General features: G+C 47.1%; 1 protein-coding gene across 2 annotated transcripts in view; it reads left to right on the forward strand.

The window, feature by feature from the left end:
* Positions 1-4941, forward strand: part of PSMC3IP (PSMC3 interacting protein) — a 135955-nt gene extending 131014 nt beyond the window's left edge. For both annotated transcript variants that reach the window (XM_069634425.1, XM_069634426.1), the window contains exon 8: positions 1631-4941. In XM_069634425.1, the coding sequence (XP_069490526.1) occupies positions 1631-1687 (57 nt within the window). In that variant the 3' untranslated portion in view covers positions 1688-4941. The remainder of the gene's footprint in view (positions 1-1630) is intronic.
* Positions 4942-25309: the final 20368 nt, after the last annotated feature.

Raw genomic sequence — 25309 nt, forward strand, 5'->3', positions numbered from 1 at the left:
TTCGTGGCACATGAACTCCTTTTGCTGTGTTTTCAGGCATATGCTTTTTAGTTCCACTATTCCGTCTAGGAAACACTGGATTATGACTGCATTTTTTGCTAGACACGAGTTATAAGTGTTCATTTGTTCTCTGTTGCACATTTTCAGATGAGCGCTTTTTTTGTCTTTTTTTTTGTTTGTTTTTTTACAGTTTTACACGTTCTTATTTGCCTCTGAGCTGCGTTTGCCACCCGAAAAAAAAAAAAAAAAAAGGAACCACAACCTAATCCATCGTTTATACTTGACATACAATGTTTTCTTTTGGTACAGACCTTTTGATCTGCACAAGATTACTTTTGCTCGATGCTATAGCATATATTGAAATCTTGGGTTGGTGTATCGGCTCTCTTTCGAACCGCCTGTAAAACATTTTATTCGCTAATATGTTTGGGAAAAGTGCTGTAAAACGCACGTTTTAAATAGACTAAATAAGAACAGTGGTTGCGGGTTTAGCCAGTGGAGTATATGGAAAATAATCTGCATGCAAAAGCAAACGGCTTCTGCACTTAAACAGAAAAATATTTAGGGGGAACATTGAGCACTAGGGTTATTCCTGCCAGGTTCCAGTGTACCTCAGTCTCCGGAGCTTATCGAAGGGGCTCTTGGAAATCCCCAGACACCACCTCACGCTAGCTCTATACTTCACTGGTCGGCATCCCTTGTCCCCAGAGACCCTCTTGGGCGAAAGGGAGTTGCAACTCATGTGACTTTGTCACAGGTTCTAATGGTTTCTTTAAAAGGGTTTTCTTTGGCGAAATGGCGCTTGTTGGCAAACATCTTTTCGTAAATGTATGAATGCACCCAAAACAAGCTGACTGACCTAGAAAAAAGAAAAGGGAGCTCAAAAGTCCCCTTTCCTTTTCCATGGCTGACCAGAGTGACAGGTGATATGGTAAGGAAGATGGATGGTAAAATTAAGTTTTTCTTTGTTTTATAATTTATAAAAAAAAATCTATGGATGAGGTCGCTTTGAGTGAGGAGGACATTGATTGGGTCAAGGTGTGGTGTTCAAGGACGGATTGGGTGTGACTAGCCATGATAACTGGGCCGTGGGCTTTGACTGGCCGTTGCAGCCCATGATCCGGACCTTCCAATTGGCTGACACACCCTATTAAGGAACTTATGAATGATGGGCAAACAATAGCAGTGCAGTAATTTGCTGGGTGCTGGGGAGAGGCTGGATTTGGAATAACCGACAAAACATCAACAAAGCACATGCCTCTCCACCGATTAATAGCAAGAAGCATGGCATATTCAACCTGGCTTCTGCCTGATATCCAACTTTTTTCATTCTCGTGTGCCCCCACAGCCCAACTCACTCTCTGCAAAGCATCTCTTCAGTTGAATTGTAACTCCTAGTCCAGTTTACAGTGGTATTTGTGTGCTGATCTGCAAGACTCGGATGATGATGGAGCACCAATTACCTTTTAGTAATTGCATCCAAGCTTGCGTCTGGCCATGTTACTGATGAATGTTAGCACTGTTCTGATTGTTAGATGTTTTATGTATTTGCACAAGCGCAGTCCTGGTGTACATAGGTGGAAAACCAAGCATGTCTAATATAAAACCCAGGTTGCTCTTTTTTTTTCAGGAGGAAGTTGGAGTAGAAACGGATGAAGACTGCAAGGTCACCATACCAGACGTGTGAGCGTGCAGCCGCGTGGTCTCCTGAGCACATGGAGCAGTGTTCAGTCTGCAGCTTGTTATTTAGTGTATATACTGTTCAGTGTAGCGCTAGTGGGGCTCTTAGCTCCCCAGTGCATCTGTGAATATCCTTTTTATAAACTGAACCAGGAACATGTTTATGGCCAGCGGATGGGGTGGTCATTCGGGGGGCTCTTCTGTGATGCTGATCTAAAATGTCATTCTGATTTTCGGTTCAGCTTTGGTTTCTGATGTTCCATTTTCTTTAGGTGTTTACACTGCAAACTGTGTCAATCCATATAGATACTCGAGAAACCTGTGCATTGCAGTCCTGCACGTTGGAAATGATCGCCCGATTCCTCCTCCCTCCATTCGCCCTTGCATATGAAGAATCTCCTTTTGTTAGGACCATCCACTGCTTCCAAAACTAACTGAGGGTGTTTGTTAACCTTTGGAGTGAAAATAGATGGCCATGGCCCTTCCACTGTCTGATGTTAAGCAGGGCAGTTACATGGAGAAAGTTTCATTCTTGAACGAGTTTGGTGATGTACAACTGATTGTGTACGCTTTCTCATCACCTGTGTAGATGTTTTGACATGATTGTGGGCGCATTATTGGAAGATGGCTGGTTTTCAGTTTCAGGGTTCTGAGTACCCCCAGTTTATTAGAAGGTTTTAAATCAGCAAGGCTGCCTACGTTTATTATTCGTCGTCTCTGCTGTTTGTCATGCATATTTGTAATGGGCCCAGATTTCAGAATGTTTAGACTCGGTCCAAAAAATGTGTTTCTACATTGTAGACTCCACTGCTCTTAACGTTATGCTTTGTATAACGTAGATTTTCAACTTCTCTGTTCCCTGTAGACTTGTAGAGCTGGGCGAGCCCAACGGGTCTCGGGCCGGCCAGGGTCAAAACTGGGGCTTTAGCTTCACCCTACTTCTCGGTCAGTGCCTGCCCAAAGCAAGACCTAATCACGAGCCCCCACCTGTCCAGACGTGTGTGTGCTTTTTCTTTTTTTTTAAACGCACGTTCTTCACCTGATGAATGCACGTACAGGAGTGTTGCCACCTGTCTAACTCCTGCACCTTTCATTGATTGGCTGGGACAGACAGGAGCCTTTCACTTCCTGGTATGTCATGGGGGTCAGCGCAAACTGACTGGTGGCGAATTTAAAGCCGGTTGTTGCTTCATAAGGTAATTGGCCCCAAATGTCCTCTCTGGAGTTGGCACCCTTTCCTCCCTGAGGTGCCGTCTCCTATAGTCCCCTTTCCCTGTGCCATGCCATGCAGTGCCACCAACCCCTTTTCCCACGCCATTCAAAAAACACTGGTGCTGTCCATACCACCCCCCAATGTCACCATCCCATTTTGTCTCCCCCAACCTGCCTTCCTTGTGTCATCCAAAAAACACTGGCACTGACTCTAGCACTCCAGCACAACATTCCTTTTCTCTTCCGTAGCTCCTATCCCACACACACCACCATGCACAGAAACACTGGCGCCGTTTCCATTTTCCTGGCTCGGCTCGCATTTGGCCCTTGGCGCCAGGCCAGACCCCCTGGCTCAGCCTTCCCCGTCAGTTTCCTGTCTCTCCCCGCTATATACGCAAGCCGAAGACCTTTTTGATACTTGCAGGTGGAGGTAGAATGTAAGACAATTTAATGTCACAAATGTGTGCAATAATGATCTGATGGCAAAACTAAAACTGGGGTAGTAGGACATGCAGGATACAAATAGTCCACGCATTGTTGGAAAGATTGATGGATTGCTTTTTCCATTCTTTACGTTTTCTTACCCTTGTTTAATGGTAAGGAATTTTCAGTACTTCCTCGTGTACGTTGCCTTGTAAAAGGCAGGTGTTCTCTGGCGCCTCTGGTAATTCTTTCCATCCCCCAATTGTCTGTCTCCGTTGTGTATTTGTGTTCCTGGTATAGTGCAAGACAACTAGACAAGGAAAACGTGCAGCGTAGGACGCCACTAACAGTCAGCGCAGGGACCTCGCAGCACGTGTTCACGAGAAGGGTTCACTTCGAGGGAGGCACGCTCTCGATGTTTGGGTTTGGTACCTATATCTCCAGCCTTTACTGTACTGTTTCTGGCGCTAGTGACGAGAAAGTGACAACACGTATGAGTACCCACCAGTCCACCTCTTCGCGAGTGTCCAGGGCGCGAAACTGGTTTGCTCGGCGGCCCGCCGCATTTTGGGTGTGAGGGTAAAGAGGGCAATGAGCTCGTTCTGCCCTCTCTCCTCCTCAATGAACTTGTATGTATGCACATTGTGGGGAAACGGACTACTTTTCAATGCGCCCGTATACACACACAAAGGCCATACACCCACTGTTGGAACCAGATGCTCCCAGCCACAGAACGTCTTTACATCAAAGATGGCATCTGATAAAGGCTCCGTTCCCAGGGTTCATCTGTAAACTACTCCCCAGTGAATGATGTAAGAAATAATTATTTGAGAAGAAAAATCTACACGTTTGCTGGGGAATAATGTTGTATAAGCTTCGATTCTTCCCTGAAATTAGACCCTGCCTGTTAACGTATAAATAGCAGGTGCATTAGAGCTCGTGTCCCGGAAGCGTTGCTTTTCAAGGCCCGTGTCATTAAACAGCCGTGGCTTCCTTTGAGCGAAAGTGGCTTTACCCTGGTTTATCAACGTCCTACAGAGTATATAGGTTGTTTTTGAGTTGTTGCAATTCGACTTTACGCAGTTACTGGTGTGGTAACTTCGAGGGCATAACATGGCCGGCCCCTAGCTTAAGCAGCCTATGTGGCTGTTTTATACATGCAATATGTCTCAATTCCTCCTGTGCAGTGGGGCCCTAGCTGTTCTGTAAACATGCGTGTGCGTGCGGCTGGCCGGGAAACCATGCCACAAGTGAAGTGTCCAGAATACACTAGTACATTTCGGTGCTGTTGCTGTTTTTCTCCAATCCGTCTGCCAGCTTGAAACCTTGTAAACGCCGGGCAGGAATCTAAAGTGAGATATCGTTGCCTAGAAGCTTCTGACTCGCTGATACGAATACATGTAGGCTTAAGGGCAACACACCCACACAGCCTTTAGCACGCTAAGAGCCAGTCTTCGAGCTCTGAGAAGATACAGAGAGTTTAAGAACTGTATATTCTTTCTTTATGGCTACACGTACTCTTCAGTTCATGAATGTTTCTTGTATTGCTTACATGTGTATATAATGTCTCCAAATGGAACTATACGTTAACTGTATTGTAAATAAACTTTTATTTATTCACGGAAATATTGGACTTTTGCTTTTAAACAACTTTAAAAATGCTTCTCCCCTTACCATAACTATTTCGACGCCCTCACAGCTGGTTTCCCCTTGCTTTTTTAAAAGCGTTCCACACAAATGACCGTTCTTAATTGCGGCTTCAGAAACCACCCTTCCGCCGTTTGTTTTTTTCGTGTTGCAAATAATTCAACAGTCTCTAAGATCGCAAACTTCTGAATGCTGACGCGTGCATGTTGTGGAAGGCACCAGCGGCTTCCTCTTCCCCATATTAACACATACTATTGTTTTTGTTTGGTGGAATTAATGAAGCAAAAACATTATTTGACATGTTTCAAAGGCCCATTTTGTGAACTGCTATACTTCTCAGGTCGAAGTTCAAAACCTAATTGCGCAGTAGTAATTAATTAGACCCATCATTTCTTTATTCCAATGTGTTTTTTGCAGTGCACTGCTGCCACTTTTATGGTGCCTTGGTTCTTTGGGGATTGCAGGAAGATGGGCGGGCTCTGATTACTTGGTGGAGAGCTAGAGTGCACGATTACTTTGCTGTTGTGTTGATATGTGTGCAGAGTGTAAGTAACTGGCCTTTATGTGCTAGTATGCTTCTTGGTGAATTGTGATGAGGACACTTGTGGTATGTGTATTGCGACCCACAATACAGAGTCTAGGAAATAGTACCTCAAAATCTTGGGGTTACCGCCCACTCCACGAAACCCCATCAGAAGCGTATGGCGATCCTGCAAGGCTTCCACGACATCCCTAGCCTTGTGTGTCGTACTCCCCATAATTGCAAAGACCACCCTTCGTCCACCTCTGGTACCTAAGTCTAGAATTTAATGAGTGCAGAAGAAAGAGAAATACCTCGCTTATGAAGTTTAGTCTGCATCCCCTGCTCACAGAACTCTGTAAACTACAGATTACATCAGGGAGCCAATACCATACAAAGAGAGATGCGAAAACATATTTTCTGAACATGCTGTGTGGGATCCCAGTGCTGTCAAGCCAGTGTCGCGGTCCAGCCACCCTTAACAGGAACATCCATACTTTGAAGCCCAGCATCGATACACAGACAGTACTATCACAGAGGCAGGTGGCCATCGGGGAAGAGATCGCTTGACTGCCCTTTTGAGCTCTTGGAGCACGGGACCACAGTAATGCCTGTAGTGAAAGCAGTTTCACCTAAACAAGTTGCAGTCCGATTGGATTCCTGCCAACCAGAGGGCACATTTCTAATTGCTGCACATGTGCCCCAGATTACCCACATAAGGCACACATTTCAATCCAGGTTCCACTATAAAAGGTAGTAAATTCAGCAAGTTTGTGGAAGCCCCTCTACTGAGAATGAGAATGGGTCAAATATCCTGTTCTATGGAATTTCTCCCACTCAGGAGGGTCTACAACCACCTTTTAGTGCACTTCACCCTTCACAGAGGAGAAATATCCATTGCGTATCAGTCTGGTCTCACCCACAAGGTCAGTCCAGCACCGAAATGCTAGACAACTCTCCTCTGAACAAGAGTGCCATCAACAACCCCAGACACCTGTTTCAGCCTTGCTGGGCCTCCTCAGTGAGGTGAAGCTGAGCCTCTCTAAAGCACAGTGAGCAAGGGCTCACACACTCTTAATAAAGGGAGCCAGATCTGGACTTTAATGTGGCTGTAAGGACTTGGTTGAATGCAGAGGAGACATATTGGAGGATACAGGAAATGAGTAATATTTAAAGCAACTAGGAGGAACAACAAAGTGAGGAGGGAACACACTGGGGAGGGGAAAACTACTAAAAGAGGATGGAGAGGAAGCGGTTGTGCACCAGGAAAGCAGGGTGAAGGTTGCTCCTGGAGTAGGCAGCAGTCAAAGGGCCATTCAGAGAAGGAGCAAAGAGACTAGGGAAAGCAAGAGCTAACAGCCCTGAGAAGAAAAGGGGTAAAATCAAAAAGCCCTGCCTCGAGGCGCATGTGACAGTACCCCGTCAGGCAGCCTTAAAGTCGTGGGGGGATGGGCCTGGAATCAGGAAGTTCAAGAGACATCCTTTCAAATTCTGTGCCACCCAAGAAAGACCCCACATCAAGATAGAAATGCTTGGGAGCACTTTAATATCCCAGAAACACTGAGTGAATGTTTGATCTGCACAGGAGGACAGCCCTGAGCTAAGAAGAAAGGGACACAATGAATTATGGTCCTAAAGGAAGCAGAGGGCCAAACGGAAAGCAATGTCACTTCATTTGATTGAAACATGGGCAACATTTTTTTTTTCCATCACCCGCAACCACTTTGGTAATAAGAATAAAGATGGAAGAAAACTCAGAATTGTTTGAGTCTTCTTTTGATCCATCAGCTGTTCCATGTGGTATTAGAAATGGGACCAACGCCCGCCCCAAGTATCTCAACTAGAAGAGTGCCACTTCCACATAAAATTGTTGTTGAAACAGAGCAGGCCAAATTGCCTTCTCAGGCCACACTAGGGACAGCACGAATTGGATTTTTATAGTGCAGTTAACGTAGTGATAACCAGCTAGAGACACCGCTCTTATTTCATCAGACTTTAGCAATTCAACTCCCTGGAAGACCCTACGTTAGGGTTGCACCCAATTCCGGGTCGGCAGCTGATCATTGCATCAATGATGTAGCTAGGGTGATAGACTACAGGGAAGTAATGATGGTGCTCCTCATTAACCCTTGATACCACCCTCGTCCACCAGGGAAAAGTGTTAGTGCGACTTGCTTGCAAGTACATTTTTATTCCGGAAGCAAAGGAATTCTCCCAAACAATAGGGGTAGGAAAGCGCTCTGGTTCACCTATACAAAGTCCCCCTCGCAAGAGCCCCACAACAGGAACAGGGATCTCTGTCTGGCCAGAGTTTACCACTCAACGCAACAACACCTCACTATGTACTGCAGAGAAAAGGGGATTGTGTTATCATGGAGAGAAAAGTGTGAAGGGGGAATGGGACTATCCACTGCCAACTTTTGGCGCAAACTCTTTCAGCCAAACAGTACTGGAGTTGCAGGACACCAAGGGCTAGCATAGACCCAAGACCGATTATTTTGGCCTGATAACCCCCATTCACTTAAGATGCTGCAAGAAATGTCACACGATTTACAGTGCTAATGTGTGTTTTGCCCCTTTACAACCACTAACTAATAGGGTTATATCATGGAGACCATAGCACCCTCCCTGTCGGGGAACAGATCTATGTCAGTCCTATTTAATTATGGAACACTGTACTGAGAAGATTTCCTTCTGAAAAATCACACCCCAGAAGCATTTAGTGCTGTTCTCCTCTAAGGCCATATTCATGAAAAAGATCCTTCTGGATCGGGGATCCACCTTCATGCCCACACATATGAGAGCAGGTAAGACTTTGGTGTTTATACAGACGCTCTGAACCTCGATATACTGTCCCCAAACGGATAGCTTTGTGGAGAGTTTGAACCAAAATGTAGCCTCCCAAGAAAGCTGGTCGACAAAGATGGAGGAAAAAAATATTAGGAACACCTAATCCTGTGCACTGTATATGCTATGTGCAAGACCCCACAAGCATCAACAGTATTCCTGCAATTTGAATTGTATACAAGAGTTTGCCTTGTGATGTTGTCAACTGTTGGAGAGCTGGTGACAACCAGGAAACTCTACCCTAAATTCAGCACAATTTGTAAAGAGCAGGGGCGGGCGTGGCTTGGGAGCCATGGGATAAGTCGTGTCTCCTGCTGATCCTTCAACATCCTGCTGCACAAAGGAGTGAACACCAGTGCATCTGCGACGCAAAAGGACATTACTGACACTGGAATACACTGGGAACAAGAAGAATATACTTTCAAGAAGATCCGAGGTCTAGAAGTAGAACTACGGCGATCAGGAGTCACAGGGAAATCCTGAACCGGAAGGGCGAAAATGGCGGCTGCCCAGAGACAAAGACCAATGCTGTGAGGCGGAGGAGTGATGGAACTGGAGTAACATGCGACTTTGCCCCTGGCCATCAGTGCGGTATAATCACAGCTGGGTATGAACACAACCTTATGAGGAATCGAAGTACAATGAAACCGCAGAGGTCGGAGAAAAGGGAGGCGCATAGCACCCAGACTATGAGACATGACTGGAAATAAAGTGGAGCTTCTTGCCCAGGGAGCGGCCCCTCTACATAAGCATTTAAGAACACACGAATGCCCATTGTGGCGTGAAAATCAACGAGACGTGGCAGCAAACACTGGGTACCTTACAGTGGCAACATGGTGGCGGGAGGCTAACGCACAGTGTGGTGCATACTGCTATTCGACGCTATTGGAGCCAGGAGCTACTGCGGCATTGAGATGGGACACATACAGCGCCCATGAGAACTGCAGTGTGGCTTAGCCCAAAATAAAGTGCTGCACGACGAATACTAGGAGGAAAACGAAAGGCCCACAGCTGCAACAGTAGCTAGTGGAAAAGGTGAGATACCGGCACCCTTTAAGAAAAAGGCATGGATACACACTGAATGTAGTATTCCCCGAAGTGATACAAAGTATCTGCCAGATGGATACAATAACTGCAGTGTTGGATTGCAGCCTGAGCCTGCAAGAAACAAGGTATCGATGCGGATGGGCTCAGAGAGAACTCAGGCAGCATAAAACACGGAGGGTGCGCGCAGTAGACACCAACAGGAATATACACCCAATTACGAGCGACCCGAACCACGGGAACCTCGCAACGAAGCCCTCAGGATTTGCAGGGGAAGTGATTACCCCATAAGTAAAACCGCTGTGTGGGGGTCTCAAAGGATAAGAAATGCCACGAACGAAATCCCTGACCAGGGAAGGCACCCACAATATTCAAATAACACAAAAGATAAGGGCATACAATCAGCGAGCCCGAGGTGCAAAAGTGACACAAGCATACAAACTGAGGAGGCACTGCTGACTAGTGGGGCTCCTCCAGGTGAACAAAACCCACTACAAGCAGGAACCTAGAGCCTGTTCTGGTGGTAAGAAGCGTACACTGTGGCTGCTCCCTGAGATATGATGCCTGAGATCTGCCCGCTGCCGGTTTGTGAGCCCAGAACACTGTGGCTGCAGAAATGCTGGAACAAGCACAGCTAGATGTCTGGACTTTCCGGGCCAGTAAAGGAACAGCCTGAGCAGGACAACGGAAATAAGGCGAGAAGGAAACACAACTGCAATTAACTGGCACATACCTGTGGCACTGGGTGGGAAGTAATGCTATAGAATTGTTGCATAAGGAGAGGTGTTCACGAGAACCCTTACACCACGCTCAACAGTTGGCAAGAGGCTGATGTGCAATAATCGCTGTATTACGGCCAGAACTACGCTTTCTCTGGGTGAGATCGCTGGCCCCAACAGATGAGCAAACGCTGATGAAGCAGATGTGAGACAGACACCAGCAAAAGTAAAGTGAACCCCCCCATCTGAGAGCTACAGGTTGGAAAATAACAGGGACGGCTGCATAAGAACGAGACTGCTGGACATAGAGGCCTCAGCGAGGTATTGCAGTTTAAGACCATTGATATAGGCCAAGCTATTAAAGGGACTGTAGACATGGCAATACACCACCACAGCACTAGCCACGAACAGTAAGAACGGGCTGAGAAGACGCCCTAGGGATAGAACAATTAGCCCACAAACCGATGGTATAAACCTGCCGCAGCACAATGTCCAAAGCAGAGAGACCCCTCCGGTAACTGAAATGGCCACAAAACTGACCAAAGTCAAAGGAAAGCAACCAACAATTGAGGAGTTTGCTAAATCGCCACATGCTATGGAAGGTGTTAAAATGAAGGGACAAAGCACGCAGGGGGAAGTAACCCCGACATGGAATGACCAACCGATCCTGGAAGCAATCGCAGAACTGAAGGCATTGTGGGAGAACAAGATAGACACCGCTGTTGCTGAATTGAAGACCTCTCTCAAATTTAAAATAGATCCTGTGAGTGTGGACGGTAATGCTGCGGCAAGATGTGAGAGCGCTGGCCGAGCGTACAGGTGGACTGGAAAAAGAAGTGAAGGCTAACACAACCACATGCACGGCTAAAGCCAAAGATGTCTATACATTGCAACAACAAGTGCGCAACCTGGAAAGCAGGGTGGAAGAAGCAGAAGGGCGTGTGCGTCGGAACAATGTATGAATTGTGGGGCTCCCAGAGGGAGAAGGACTGGACCCGACTACTATGTCGAGAATATGCTGTTACAGGAAATAAAGGTGGGACCACTCAGCCAGGGGTTCGCAGTGAAAAGAGCGCACAGGGCCCTCGTCAGGAGGCCACCATGGGAGCCCCCTCCATGGCCGATCATCGCCAAGATATTGAACTACAAAGACAGGGAGAAGATCTTGGAGCATTTTTGCAAAGGGGGAACGATAAGTAGATTGTCCGCGACCATCACAGCGTACCCGTATTATAATTTCTTGTACAGAGACAGCGACTAAACTATGTGTCGATCAAATGGATGCTACGTGAATAGAGCTACAAATATATGTTGATGTATCCAGCGAAACTGAAGGTATTTCATAAGAACAGGGCCCTTTTTTTGTGAAACTCCAGAGGATGCGACAGAGTGGCTGGACGCAAGGAACTGTCCGGAGGGAGCGGATGACCAGGCGGAGAGCGGAATGGATAAGTAAACCTGCAGTTTCCCTGCCTGTAATATGGTATAAGCGTAAGCCATGAAGTAATGAGCACAACACAGTGGTTGACTTTGGGACTAGACTATAATGCAGACCATATCGAGATGCATAGGATAGGTTATATGGTGGATTAAGTATACGAAAATTGTGCATTATACTATTAGTCTAATACAAGAGAAACAGGTGCTGCTCGACGTTAGTAGTACCAAGACACACATTATACATGAACCAGTGTTTTCTCTGAGCAGTAATGTTGGACAAGTAGACTATATGCAGTGATGAGCACAGCAAGTTATCGACTTTTGTACTGGAATATAATACAGTGTATAACGAGAGTAGAGGGAAAGGTTTGCATGCAGGCTCGGGTATGCGCAAAATGTGCAATATATTGTTAGCATAGTGCAGGAGACAGAGGTGCCGCTTCAGATCAGCAGCACCGGAAGACACACTATCACCCCCAAAAAGTAGTTTAGTTTGGATACTGGTAGTACGGTATCCCCCTGCTGAGCTCTGAGTATCGGTATTACTGGGAAAGGGACTACTAGATGCGTAGGAGCCTGAGATCCAGGGATGGAGCTAGGAAACAGTTGGGGAGGGTGGGTGTGGGGTGGTATTTTGAGGTAGTTCAAATACAGGGGGAAGAGGGAGTTGGAGGAGTTTGGGAAAGGGGAAGGGGTAAGGGAGTTTGGGACGGGTAGGGAGGGAGGGGGAGTTGGGGTGTTTGAAGGGAGGTAGGGGAAGGGAGTTGGTGAGAGTTATAAAGGGGCGAGCCTACAATCACAAGCCACAAAGTAAAATGAGGAGGAGGGGCAGAGATGGGGGAGTAGGAGATGGTTAGGATGGGGACCTGAAAATAGTGACTTGGAATGTGAGAGGGCTAAATTACTACATTAAACGGAACAAGGTCATGATGTATCTGAAGAGACAGAAAATAGACGTTGCACTGCTACAGGAAACTCATCTGACCAGGGAGAAACAGGAGGTGGTGACTAGAAAATGGAAGGGGACAACCATGGGGGCAACATACTTGGTGTATACCAGAGGAGTCATGACATGGTTAAAGCCACACATCCCGTTTAAGATATTACAGTCCAATGTAGATAAAGACGGGAGAATAGTGCTGATAAGGAGGATGGTGGAAAATAAAGAAGTGCGCATCATCGTTTACGCTACCAAACCAAGACACTATAGTCTGTTTTAGGAGCCTGTACACCAAGATGGGCCCATACATGGACTGGGTAGTCATATAAGGAGGGGACTTTAACTGCTCCTTGAACCTGAGGCTGGACAGATCGGATGAGAAGGTCGAAAGGCCGGCCCCAGCAGCGAAGGCCCTGGGTGCCCTGTTACGAGATTTTCAGCTGGTGGATGTGTGGAGAATGCACCACCCGCAGGATAGGCAATACGCACAATATTCTGCCCCACAAAACCTGTACACCAGACTAGATTATATATTTATTGGACCGGATCTAACAAAAGAAGTGACGCAAGCAGAATATAAGGCTATAGTCCTCTCGGACCATGCACCGCTGATAGTAACATGGCAGTACCTACCTCCAGGGCGAGGGTCCCAACATGGAGACTCGGGCCGAGGCATTAAAAGACACAGTGTTCAGAGAAGACCTGAGAAAGGAAATAAGGGAGTATTTTGAACATAATACCTGCAGTGTATAATCGTCCGGGATGCTCTGGGAGGCATTTAAGGTAGTAGCAAGGGGAGTAGCAATATCAAAATTGAAAGGGCTGCAAGGTGGCATAATAAAGGAATTGCACAACGCTGAGAGGAGGTTAGAAACAATAATGCGGGAGGGTACGAGATCCCCTCAGGAGGCTGAGACCATACATCAATTACAGGAAGAATGCAGGAACCACTGGGAGATGCTATGTAACAAACTATAAAAAGTATGGGGTGAGACAGCATGCGGAAGGAGACAAGCCAGGCCGGTTACTAGCCTAGTTATATAAAATTGAGACCCCCAGACAAACCATCAGGGCAATGCGAGGGGTGGATGGGAAGACACTGGATACCCAGGAAGGAGTAAACACATTTTGTTTGGATACTATAAGACATTATATGCTGACAATACCGAGGGTGAGGAAATAGACGTGCAGGGAGCATTAACAGATTACTCTCCCCAGAATTGAGGCGGCAGAACGAGAGAACCTAGAGGTCCCAATAACGCTAGAAGAGCTACAACAAGTGATCAAGTTACTGTCTACTGATAAGGCCCCAGGGGCAGACGGACTCCCGAGTGAGTTTCATAAAGCGTATAGGACGGAATTACTCCCCCTGCTGCTGGCAATGTTAAATGAAGCGTTTAGCACGAGCACATTTCCTGAGCCCCTACGGGAAGCAATCATTATTCTGCTCCTTTAGCCCAACAAACCGAGCATGGAATGTGGATCCTAAAGGCCGCTCTCGATGCTCAATCAAGATAGCAAAATACTCACAGCAGTGATGGCAAATGGGTTGAGACTAGTTATAAATAAACTCATACACTCGGACCAAACGGGGTATGTCCCACACAGGAGCATATCTGACAACCTAAGGAGACTTCATCATGTTATAGAGCAGACACGGGGTAGCTCCGTGGAGGCAGCAATAATCTCACCAGACGTGGTGAAGGCCTTTGACTCGGTCAAATGGCCTTGGCTGCTGGCGGTTTTGAAGGAATATGGTATTGGGCCCGTATATGTAAAGTGGGTCCAACTGCTATACAACAAACCATTGGCTAGAGTCAGGACGGGAGCAACCATATCAGAAAAGTGGCAACTGAGTAGAGGCACCAGACAGGGATGTCTGTGGTTCCCAGTACTTTTCGTTTTGGCGTTGGAACCCCTAGCGGCGTTCTTGAGGCAGCAATACGGAGAAGTAGGAAACGGCACTAAGGGAGGGCAACATTTGATATCGATGTACGTGGATGGCATGTTGCTGTACCTGAGGTACCCCGAGGAGAAATTACTGTATATTTTGGAGGTTATGGATCGATACGCGAGGCTGTCTGGCATAACAGTTAACCCAAAAAAGTCCAGCATATTCCACCTATACCACATGCCATAATGCCACAACATAAACTGCTGGTTCTACAGATAAAGTGGGAAACGGACATTCAGATATTTGGGAATAGATGTACATCACAATACTGAAGTTGAGCACAAGCATAATACTGAAAAAGCATTGGCTAAAATCGAAAATAGCATGTCATTCTGGGCCAAGCTGCCTTTGACCATGATGTGTAGAGTGGCACTGTTAAATATGGTGGTACTGCCCGGATTATTTCACTACTTTGCAAACATTCCATATATGATACCCAAACGATTCTTCGCTAAAGTACAGAGCATATGCAGGGGGTTTATATGGCACAACTCCAGGAATAGAATAGCGTTGTAAAAGCTACAAAACCCGTATGAACTGGGAGGCATAAGATTGCCCAACTTTGAAGTATATTACTTGGCTAGTCAACTCCAATGTGTGGCAAGGTGGCTATCAGAGGACCCTACGCCGGAGTCTAGACTGTTGGGGGCCGAATGCACCCCCTATTTCTTGAATGAATGGATGTGGTTGCCAAAATTGCAGCGGGAGGGAGGAAGTCGATTGCTACACCTGGGGGGACGATATAGCGAAGAGCCTGCCAGTTGATGGGGAAACTCGTCCCCGTGTTCCCCACAGATACCACTAGTGGCACTGGAGGGAGTGGATGTGCAAATGAGGAGGAGCATCAGAAAACAGTGGAAACCGACCGGCATAGGGACCATGGGGGATGTGTGACAGGATGGGAAGGTCAAAGAGTTTGATACATTGGTGGAAGACATAGGATTACATCAAGGACAATATATCACATAAGCTAGGCTGATGAAGATGATAATAAGTATGTGGCCCGAGGCAGTGTTGGTCCGTCAGCCGGAGGCCATCATAGAAACATTTTATGACGTATCAGACGGGGGCCACGAGGTCTCCCGGATATACGAGCTGCTGATGTCTAAGGTGGGGAAAGAAGTAATCCAGACGAGATTAGACTGGGAGGAGGAGGTGGGGCAATCAATGGGAGACGGGCTGTGGGTCAGGATGCAGGGCTACCACAAAAAAGTACCAGGAACGTGAGGTTGCAGCAGATTCAGTTATGTCACCTACAGAGCATACATGACCCCTAAGAAGATGGCGAAGTTTAAAAACGCTGGAACACAGACATGCCCAAAATGTGGGGAGGTGAACGCAGGAATGGTACATATGTTCTGGTCATGCCCCGAAATGAGGAAATACTGGGGGTAGCTTGCCCACCTCATGGCAGGAAAGGAGATAAACTTAGATGTAAACTCCCTTTGGGCATGCATGCTGGGTGGGTTCCCCAGGACGAGCAAACTTAAACATGTGAGTAAACTCAAAGACCTGGCATACATACTGGCTAAACTTAGGAAAGCAATGAGCTGGAAAGCGAATAGGAGACCTAGAGCAGAAGTTTGGTGGTGCGATCTTCAGAAGTGGGCGAATGTGGAAACAACGGTGTGGGATGAGGCGGCAAACAGAGGGGGGGGAGCGGACACGTTGATTGCCTGGAAAAATTTAATAGCAACGCTATCCGGGTCTGACCAGACAAACTGGGAGGAAGCGAGCCCTCCAAGAGAGGCAGCAGGAGGAACGCCCGCAGGTACAGGTTGAGAAAGGTTGAAGTGTTTGGTAGGATTGGGATGGGGTATATGCGAGAGGCCGAAGGAAAGCAGAAGCAGCTGTATGTTCGCCAAGCTCAGCTACGCAAATTCAAGGTAGGACGCATAATAAGTGTCCTATTCCCTACCACTTGAGAACAAGCTACAAGCATAGTGACATGGAGCATACATGACTTAGAATATTTGTACAGCTGCTGGATAGAGCCCTCCAAAATCTATCATGTAAACTGGCTGAAGATCCAGCTGTGATCCTACCTTGGTGGCTACACCCAGCGCCACCTACAGAGATTTTGGGGCCTGGGCACAGAACCATTTCAGCCTTCAGAAGATCATAGCAGGCAATGCAACCCGTGCACATTATAATCTACGCAAAATGTGTAAAAAAAGCGGAAAAAAGCCAAATTAGGGAGGAACCCGTCTATAGAACAGGGAGAGAGGCACCCAAATTCGGAACCACAGAACAAACCATACCGAAAAATTAGAAACCATGAATATTTTATTTGTATTTCATTGTATGTTTAAAATATACATATTAGATAATGTTTCAAGCTCATTATCTAAATAACACCATTTAATTAGAAACACAGTACTTTTCTAAAAACATGACTGATAATTCAGTCAATACTAGCTTAATGTAGCCAAGCAGTCTGAACGTCATGCCGGTTGAAGGGGATCATCCAGCTGGCGGTCAGAGGCTACGGCCACATTTGACAATATAAGAACAGCCGCAGTTAAATAGACAAGGCAATGATGGTTACTTCTAAAGTTAATACCAACAGAAAAAGCGGGGTGCAACCCGTGCAGGCTAACTTCACCAAACCGCAGAGACTTATCAGTTTACCCAGTTATGGAAGGTTTAATGACCCCTGGAGGTGAATCCCCACTGGCTTGATACAATACCTTCATGGGTGGTTGGCGGCTCACAGACGAGACTGCAAATTCATTGCAATGTGGCGTTGCTCTGACCTTGAAGCAATGGTCGCATGAGCAGAATTGTGAGACTGCTCACCAACGAAGACAGACCAAGTGCAGACGTACTTCACATGTCATGAACCACAAACGTACCATTCTGCAAGGATTCGAGAAATGGTATGGAAACAGTGCCATCTTGTGTTTGCCTGACCCAAATATGGCAGCCTTCTTTATTGTTCCTTATTGATCCTTTAGTCTAGGAGGTAGGGACTCGTGTAGACAAGACCAGCAATTAAACAAATTGGCAGCACATGGAACTAGAAAGCAAACAGGTGGGGAGAAGGTGTGGACCTACTTTGTAAACGCCAATCGCAACCGACAATACAGCTAGAGAAACTGACCTACAAATGAAAACCCAGACTGCCCATTTTATTTATTGAGCATTTGTATGGCGCCTATACAGCGGAAAGCATTTCTGGGCACCACAATACAAAGGGGGAGGGGGGAACGGAGGAGTATAACCAACAATAAACTGTACTACTAGATCTTGTAACATTTGGATCGTGCAAGTGCAGCAAGCAGTAAGTGCAGGGGTCAGGGCGAAGGAGGGGGAGTAGGAGGGAGGGAGCCCCAAGTGCTGGGTAACTGCTAAGGGGAGCCAAGAGGGCAAGTGTGCTGGGGGATGGGATAAGGGTCAAGTGCAATGAGGTGGGTGGGCCAGACAATAGTCTAGCTAGCAAGTGCGCAGGGGGATGGGATGAGGGTCAACTATCGCGAGCAGGGAGGGTAGACTGGACTCAGTAGTCTAGTCAGGGAAGGGTGCAAGAGGGCAAGTGCTGGTAAGGGTGTGCTGAGGCAGACTGGTCAAGGGAGGGCCTGGCTACTGTATGCCTCAGAAGGGACTAGGAAGCCAGTCGCAGCAGCATGGTGGCATTAGCAAGGAAGGGGGAGAGGGAAGGAGAAAAGGAAGGCCTTGAGAAGCTTAAGGAGATCTGGGTCAAGCCTGAGAGGGGTGAGGAGGCCATTCCAGAGGGAGGCTTCTGCCAAAGAAATAGGTCTACCCCCCACTCTCTGCTTGGAGAAACGTCGGACCTGCAGAGAGTTAGAGGACTCTAGCAGGTAGGTATTCAGGGAGAGAAAGTTGGATGTAGCCCGGTCCCAGAAAGCCTTGATGATGAAGCAGTAGGTCTTAAGTGTGATTCTTGCAGGCCCTGGGAGCCAGTGGAGAAATTTTAGGGCTGTGGAAATGCTCAAGGCCAATCATAAGTCCTGCAGTCCTATTATGGATTAGTTGGAGAGGACGGAGGGAGGAAAGAGGCAGATTGTGGAAGAGGCTGTTACAGTAGTCCAGCCTGGAAAGAACAGGAGCTCTAGAGACATTGTTTCTGTGGGAAGGGGAGGAAAAGGAGAATCCCTCTGAGGAGGTGAAGCTGAAAGTGAGCCACCTTGGCAAGGTCAGCGATATGAAATGAGACGGAGAGAGAGGAGTCACAGATGACACACAGGTCTTTTGCCTCACACGAGGGTTAGGGGGCCCAAGAAGGGCGGCCAGAGAGTAGGGGGGAAACAAGGGGAGAGTTTCAATTAGAAGGATCGAAGTCTTACTGGTGTTAAGACAGAGATTGTTAGCAGCACACCATGCCTGAATAGTAGTCAAACAATCAGGAATTAGAGAGGAAGGAGATGAGGTTGAGGATGGAAGCTTAAAGGAGAGTTGTGTAATTTGCATAACACTGGAAATGAGGAGAGAAGGTAGAGATCAGGTGAGCAAGAGGGGCAAGGTAAATGTTGAAAAGCCACAGCGTGAGGATAGAGCCCTGAGGGATCTTGCAAGTAGAGAGTGAGGTAGAGAAGCGAAAAGTGCCCAGTGGAACCTGCGAGGGCCGGTTCGAAGGGAAAGAGATCAGCTAAACCAGTGCTTGGTCCATGATGCCCAGAGTTGATTTTAAAAGGGTGGTATTATTGACTGTGTCGAAGGCAGAGGACAGATCCAAGGAGAATGGGAACAAAGGGAGAGTTGGAGTTGAGGTTTGAGAGCAAGTCTTCAGAGGTGTTCGGGAGAGCAGTTTCCGTGCCTTTGGCTGCTCTAAAGCCAGACTGGTGGTCGTGGAGGCAGCCAACAGTTTCAATGTGGTGAATTAGTTGGGAGATGACCAACTTCTCCAAAAGTTTGCCCAAGAAGGAGGGGGTAGTGGAAATAGGGTGATAGTTAGCCGGGCAGGAAGTGTCCACAGGTAGCTTTATTATTTAGGAGGGGGAGTGCTTGAGAGGTTGTGGCAAGGAGCCAGTGGCAAAAGAGGGATTTCAGAACTCCGCCAAAGAGGGAGCGAGAGTAGCAATATTGTCCTTGAAAGTTCTGGAGGAGCAGGGAAGCACCTGTTAAGAGGAGATTTTCATAGAGCAAGTAGGATTGGCAATTTCCTTGCAGATTTTGAAAAGTTCAGCTGTGTTATTGGTGGCCCCAGAGATGCAGGCTTGAATATGGACCCGCTTCTTGGACCAGATGGAGAGTCTGTAATGCCTTTGGAGCTGGTGGTAGGCCCGTTTGTCAGAGGATGTGCGAGAAGCCAACTACTTCCGTTCCACAACTCTACACTTGCTTTTCAGCGAGGCTAGGTTGGAATAATACCAACTGTTGCACTTGGAGGCAGGCTTCGTGCGGATCCTCAAGGCAGGTGCAAGGGTATTGGAGATGGAGAGGTGAAGGTTAGCAAGGAATGAGTCAGAGTGAGAGTCGAGAGCCGGGGTTTGGGGAGGAATAAAAGAGGCGGGAAAGGCAGCTACTGACACTTGCTTCATTGGTCGGATGACGGAGAAGGAGGCTGGCAGTGCAGACGGAGGCTTGGCCGGGAGTGCATGAGCTCCAGGTGAGAGGAGAGGAGAGAATGATCAGAGACCAAGAGAGAGGTGTATTGAGGGTTAGAGAGAGGGAGTTCAGCTGGGATGAGCGCATCCAGAGGGTGCCCAGCTGTGTGAGTCAGACAGGAGTGAATAATGGTGAGGGAGAAAGAGTCAGAAGTTGCGGAGGGGTAAGGCTGAATAAGGGGAATCTGAATATTAAAGTCTCAGAGGAGGAGAAGCTTAGAGGTAGAGGTCAGGAGAGAAGAGGTGAGGTCAACCATTCTGATAGGGAGCGGGAGACTGGCTCAGGGGTCCTTTAGATGGTAGCGCAAGTGATCGACAGGGTAGGAGAGATGCAAAGCTTACAGACAAGACATTCAAAGGCAGAGCAGGATTGAATGGGTATGATAGAAGCAGGGATCCATTCAGGAAAGACAATTGCCACTCTGCAGCCAGGCCGGCTATGCTTGGACTTGGAGAGGATCTTGTAGCCCTCGGGAAGAAGACCATCAAAAGCAGTGACAGAGCTGGCATTGAACCATGTCTTGGTGAGCATGAGGACATCAAGGTCAAAGTCTTTGAGGTGACAGATGTCAAGAGGAGTGTTTGACAGCAAAGTTCGAATTGAGTGTAGCTAAGTGAAGCTGGTTGGAAACTTTAAAGGTTTTTTGAGGAGGGATACAGGGACAAGGTACCACCGCTGAAGGGTGGGGAGGAGAGATGGGGTTCGAGGATGGAGTGGGAGGAGAAGGGAGGAAGTTAATGAGAGATGGAAGATGTCTGTGAAGGAGGAGGAGGTTGGGCAGAGAGCTCTGGGCCATGATAGTGCCATTTAAGTAGACATTGATGATGCACCTGGATGATGGGAAGTGTGCCAAGAGCACTTCACATCTGGTTCCACCATTAATGGGTGAAGAAGAGAAAGGGGAACAGACAGAAACCATATGGGGAGTTCATAGGTCAGGAGAGGGAACGACAAAGAGAAAGTCAGTAATAGTCTGCCTGGAGAGAGCATTGACATAGGTGTCGACAATGGGCAGACATGGGTTAGAGACCAGGAGACTATTATTAAACTTTTTCCTTCTGGGCTTTGAAAGCTAGGGAGGATAGGTAATAGAGAAGCAATTAGAATAGATAGGGAGGATGGAGAGTACCATATGGGGGACGGGTGGGACAAGGATGCTCAGGGGAGAGAGAGAGGAGAGCGGCACAGTGCACGAAAGAACTCACCAGGCGACCCAGAAGCCAAGCAGGAACAGATAAGCATGTACTTTAAACAAAAGGCAACAGAGTTTAAAAATACCCAGATTTGAAAGTTCAAAAAACACACGAGGAGTGCCAGAACAGGGCAACAAGTTTTACATACCTACAGATATGGAATTTCAAGAAAGCAGAGAAAACGCAGCACTTAATCGCGGGCAATAGATATTGGGGGCGCCCAGATTTGAAAATGAAGCCGACTTGAAAATGTGAGCAAATTTAGCAGAGCAACAGATTTTCAAAGCACCTAGATTTAAAATTCAAGCAGACGTGGTAATGTGAGCAATTCAGCAGTGCAATAGACTTTAAAAGCACCTAGATTTGCCATTCAAAAAGGCATGAAAATGCAAGCATTTAGAATACCCGAACAGATGCAGCAGAAAGTAGAACACCCCAAGCGAAACGAGGCAAAGTTTCAAGCAGCAAAAGTTTGTCGCGAAGTGAGAGTTCATCAATAGGCATGGTAATGCACGAGCGGAGGAAGATGATTTCCTTGTGTGCGATGAAGATTCGGTGCTGGCAGTGTGCATGGGGGGGGGTCAGGGCAAGACAAATCATGCAGATGGGGTAAAAGTAGCAGTTAAGAATAGTTTGGTGCGCAAGTAAAGCAGAGGTAACTAATACGGGCACAATGAAATGGAGGAGGAGGATTTTAGGGAAGGCTGAACCTGCCAGGGGAAACCATGCAGATGGGCACAGGGACTGCGGTAGCATAGTAAGAAGGGGGTGCACGCTCGGATGAAGAGCTCAAAGATGTGTACATATGGCAGTAGGAGGAGCCCGGCAAGGACTCGGAGGGAATTAGCTTTCTGGGCTGGGGTATGGGCGGGAAGAACGACGTCAAGCGCTTACCCAGAAACAGTGTGAGCTAGGTTGCAGGCCCCCGAGGGCTGCAGGTGCGCAGGCAGGAAAATGAAGCATGTGGGGCAGAGAGAATCCTGGCGGCGACCCCGGCTACCTTGATTGGCTACTTGGAGATGAAACAAACCAATCAGTCGGTAGGGTGGGCTGCGGGGCTTGGAGAAGAAGCAAATTTGCCTCCAACAAAGGCAGCCGCCATCTTATCATGCACACGATTGCAATTGCTTGTTCTGAGCCCCAGTGGCCTTACCGTCTTGCTGCTTCAATAAAGGACCCAGTATGTTGAATTAAAGCCAGGAAGGGGGAATGGAGGTGCAGCCCTGCCGTCTGATGTGGCAGGAAATAAGATGAAGAATGACTAATCAGTCCCAGGGTTATAAAATGATGGGATGGCGTTCCTAAGGAAAAGAGCGAATTTGAGTGCACAAGGAGAGAGTAGTACGGCATGCAGTGGATGTGGTGCTACAGTGCTGCCATCAAGCCCAAAATGCTCCTTTAGAAAGCTGTTGTAATGATAATGATGTGTTGTTTATATAGCGCCTTTATCCACAGCGCCTTACAGAGCACATATTTACATACAATATCACCCAACCGAAATTGGTACTCATTTATCGATCTCAGATGGATGAAAGGCTGAGTTGGCCTTACCGGGATTCAAACCTGCGACTTGCAGATCATGCTCCAATCGCAGCAGCGAGTGCTCAACCCGCTGAGCTATATTTATGGCTAAGAAGCGTAAGAAGAGGAGGAAGCTAGATACGTGAATGCATAGCTGGAGGGAGTAGGACAAGCATTCAAGCAAGCTGGGGAAGGCTGTTGTCCAGAGCTCATAGGCCAATAGCGGAGATCCCTTAAAGGCATTGGATCAAGCAGAGAAAACCTGATCAATCTCGCTGGGCGCCATAGTCCAGTAGCCTAAATAAAAGGAAGACTTTCAGAAAACTAGGGCTATGTAGACTATTAAGTTGTTCCACTAAGCCTAAACCAGTAGAGTTGGGGAAGGATGCCTATACACTTCCTGACACTTTGATCACCGTAAAAGCAAGTGAGTGAAAGAGCAAGAGCCTGGGCCCTCACCACATTGAAACATATGCATCAGCTGTCATCACTGCTTAACACGCCAAGAGCACACGCTGTACTACAACCCATTCACTGCAAGATGACACCTTGAAAGGAAGTGGGCATAGGTACTCCACTTCTTGAATTTGTCTGAACGCTTGCTTGGTTGGACTCCTTGGAACATTTTGGTTACTTTTCTATAATGTGCATGGACTTAATGGACCTTGAGTAGTGTAAGCATAGATACTCCTATGTCTTGTCCCTCTTTCCTCCATACATGTAGGATTACGTCCCAAAAGGGCAGGACCAGTATTATGTGCACCAGAATTTAGAAAACTTAATCAAAAGGCTAATGTGAGCAAGCCCATGCTGTGGACACTCAGATTGCAAGATAGTCTGCTCCCATCTGCCAGGCCTTTCTTTCTGCATGGATAGATATGAAACACTTATCAGAATGGTGTGCAAAAGCCCCTTTTTTCCCCAGCCAGGTGCATACTGGTATTAAATAGATTTTTGGTTTGTTGCCAGTCCATCTCTCTATTGCCTGCAGCACTGCTACTCAAGGACCTTTCTAACAAACCCGCACCACCTCTGTCTAGGGCCTGATTATGAAGTTCCATACAAGTATGTGCTCTGTGCTTCTTTCTTTGCGCAATCAATCTTATCTACAGGTTACAAAGCGGTGATAAGGTTTTTTGTTTATTGGTACGCCAGAGCCACAAGGACTTCATCCATGGCAATGCATGTTCTCTTCACAAGCTCCCCACAAGGGTGACAAATTCACCAGATTGTGCTATAGCGAGAGGGGCTCACTGAATCGTAGGATGCTCATCACTGGTGTGCTCTCTGGTGGTGCAGAAGCGGTGCATTCCTGGTTTGAACTAGAGGTCAGACCAGGTGACTGCTGCCTTGCGTTCTCCTCTGAGCCCGAGGGCTTGATTCAGTCTTCAAAACCCTCTAACTCCGGCATCAGGAATTTCCCTAAGGGGCTTCACCCAAGCCTTTCTGGGAGTCTTCTACATTTACATTTGCACCAACTTCTATAGTTAAACCTGCTGCAGATCAACGTCATCCCTTGTGTGGGTCATCTGTGTAGCATACTGCTCTACCATTACACATTTGTGCGCACAAAATAGCATCTGAACACTGACCTTGGGAGAAAATACAAGGAGACAATACACCCCCGGCAAAAACCATTAGCACTGCTGTGTAGATTCCAGAGTTTGCACAGTGTGGAGTCTGTAACCTTAGCAGAACCTTGAGAGGTCCGAGCATTTTTTGTAGGAGAGATTTCCCTAATAGACATTGCTTTCCACAACGTCCTGGGGAGTGGTACCATGAGATTCAATTTCATGTTAAGGATGGATCTGTTCACAAGTATGCAGCGGATCCCTCAGCAGATACCTCATGGTGGTCTATACCCACACTAGTGTACATCAATGTTGAACCGTTTCCTTAATCTGCCTGGAAACCACCTAGCTGTATTACCTCATTGTCTGGTACTCCCACAGATGACTCCTCAGATGCCCCTAGCGTTCCCAGTGACTCCAGCCTTGGATCCAGAAACCTTGGCAGACCCAATCACAGACCTCCCATTGCCCCATTTTCCTGCTTCCACCACCCTGCCCCCCTTCACTGGTTTTAGCAGAGGAGGCACCACTGTGCTCAAGCAGGTTTGCAAGATACTCCCATCCTTTATTTTCACCTGCAGAACAAATTACTCCTTTTTTCAGCTCAAATGAGGAGGGTTTGATTGAGAATCTGACATTTTTCACAAGTTCCTTTCAATTACTTTCTATACGGTTAGGTTCTCAAACTCCAAACTCTTTGTTTATGGATTTAAACATCTGTATGTTGTCTCGAACCAACAATTGGTTCAATGATCTATCTACGAAAAGGAATTGTCTTAATGGATCTTAATAGCAACTATATGTTGAGATATTACTTCTGTTACGTGTATTAAGCATCAGTTCATCAGAGTTTTACTTGTGTCCATACATTCAATATTATGTACATTGCTTCATCACTAACATGCACCATTGTGAGGTAATATGTTTCTTTCCAGAATTTTGTGCTTTGAGAGTGTTCTATATACGGTCAGTTGGGGCCTGCTCCTGGAGGCAGTGCCTGCTCTCACCTTCTGTTCAGCTAAATAAACTT

Source organism: Ambystoma mexicanum, chromosome 13 (genome assembly GCF_040938575.1).
Source record: "Ambystoma mexicanum isolate Mex_15411 chromosome 13, UKY_AmexF1_1, whole genome shotgun sequence".
NCBI lineage: Eukaryota > Metazoa > Chordata > Amphibia > Caudata > Ambystomatidae > Ambystoma > Ambystoma mexicanum.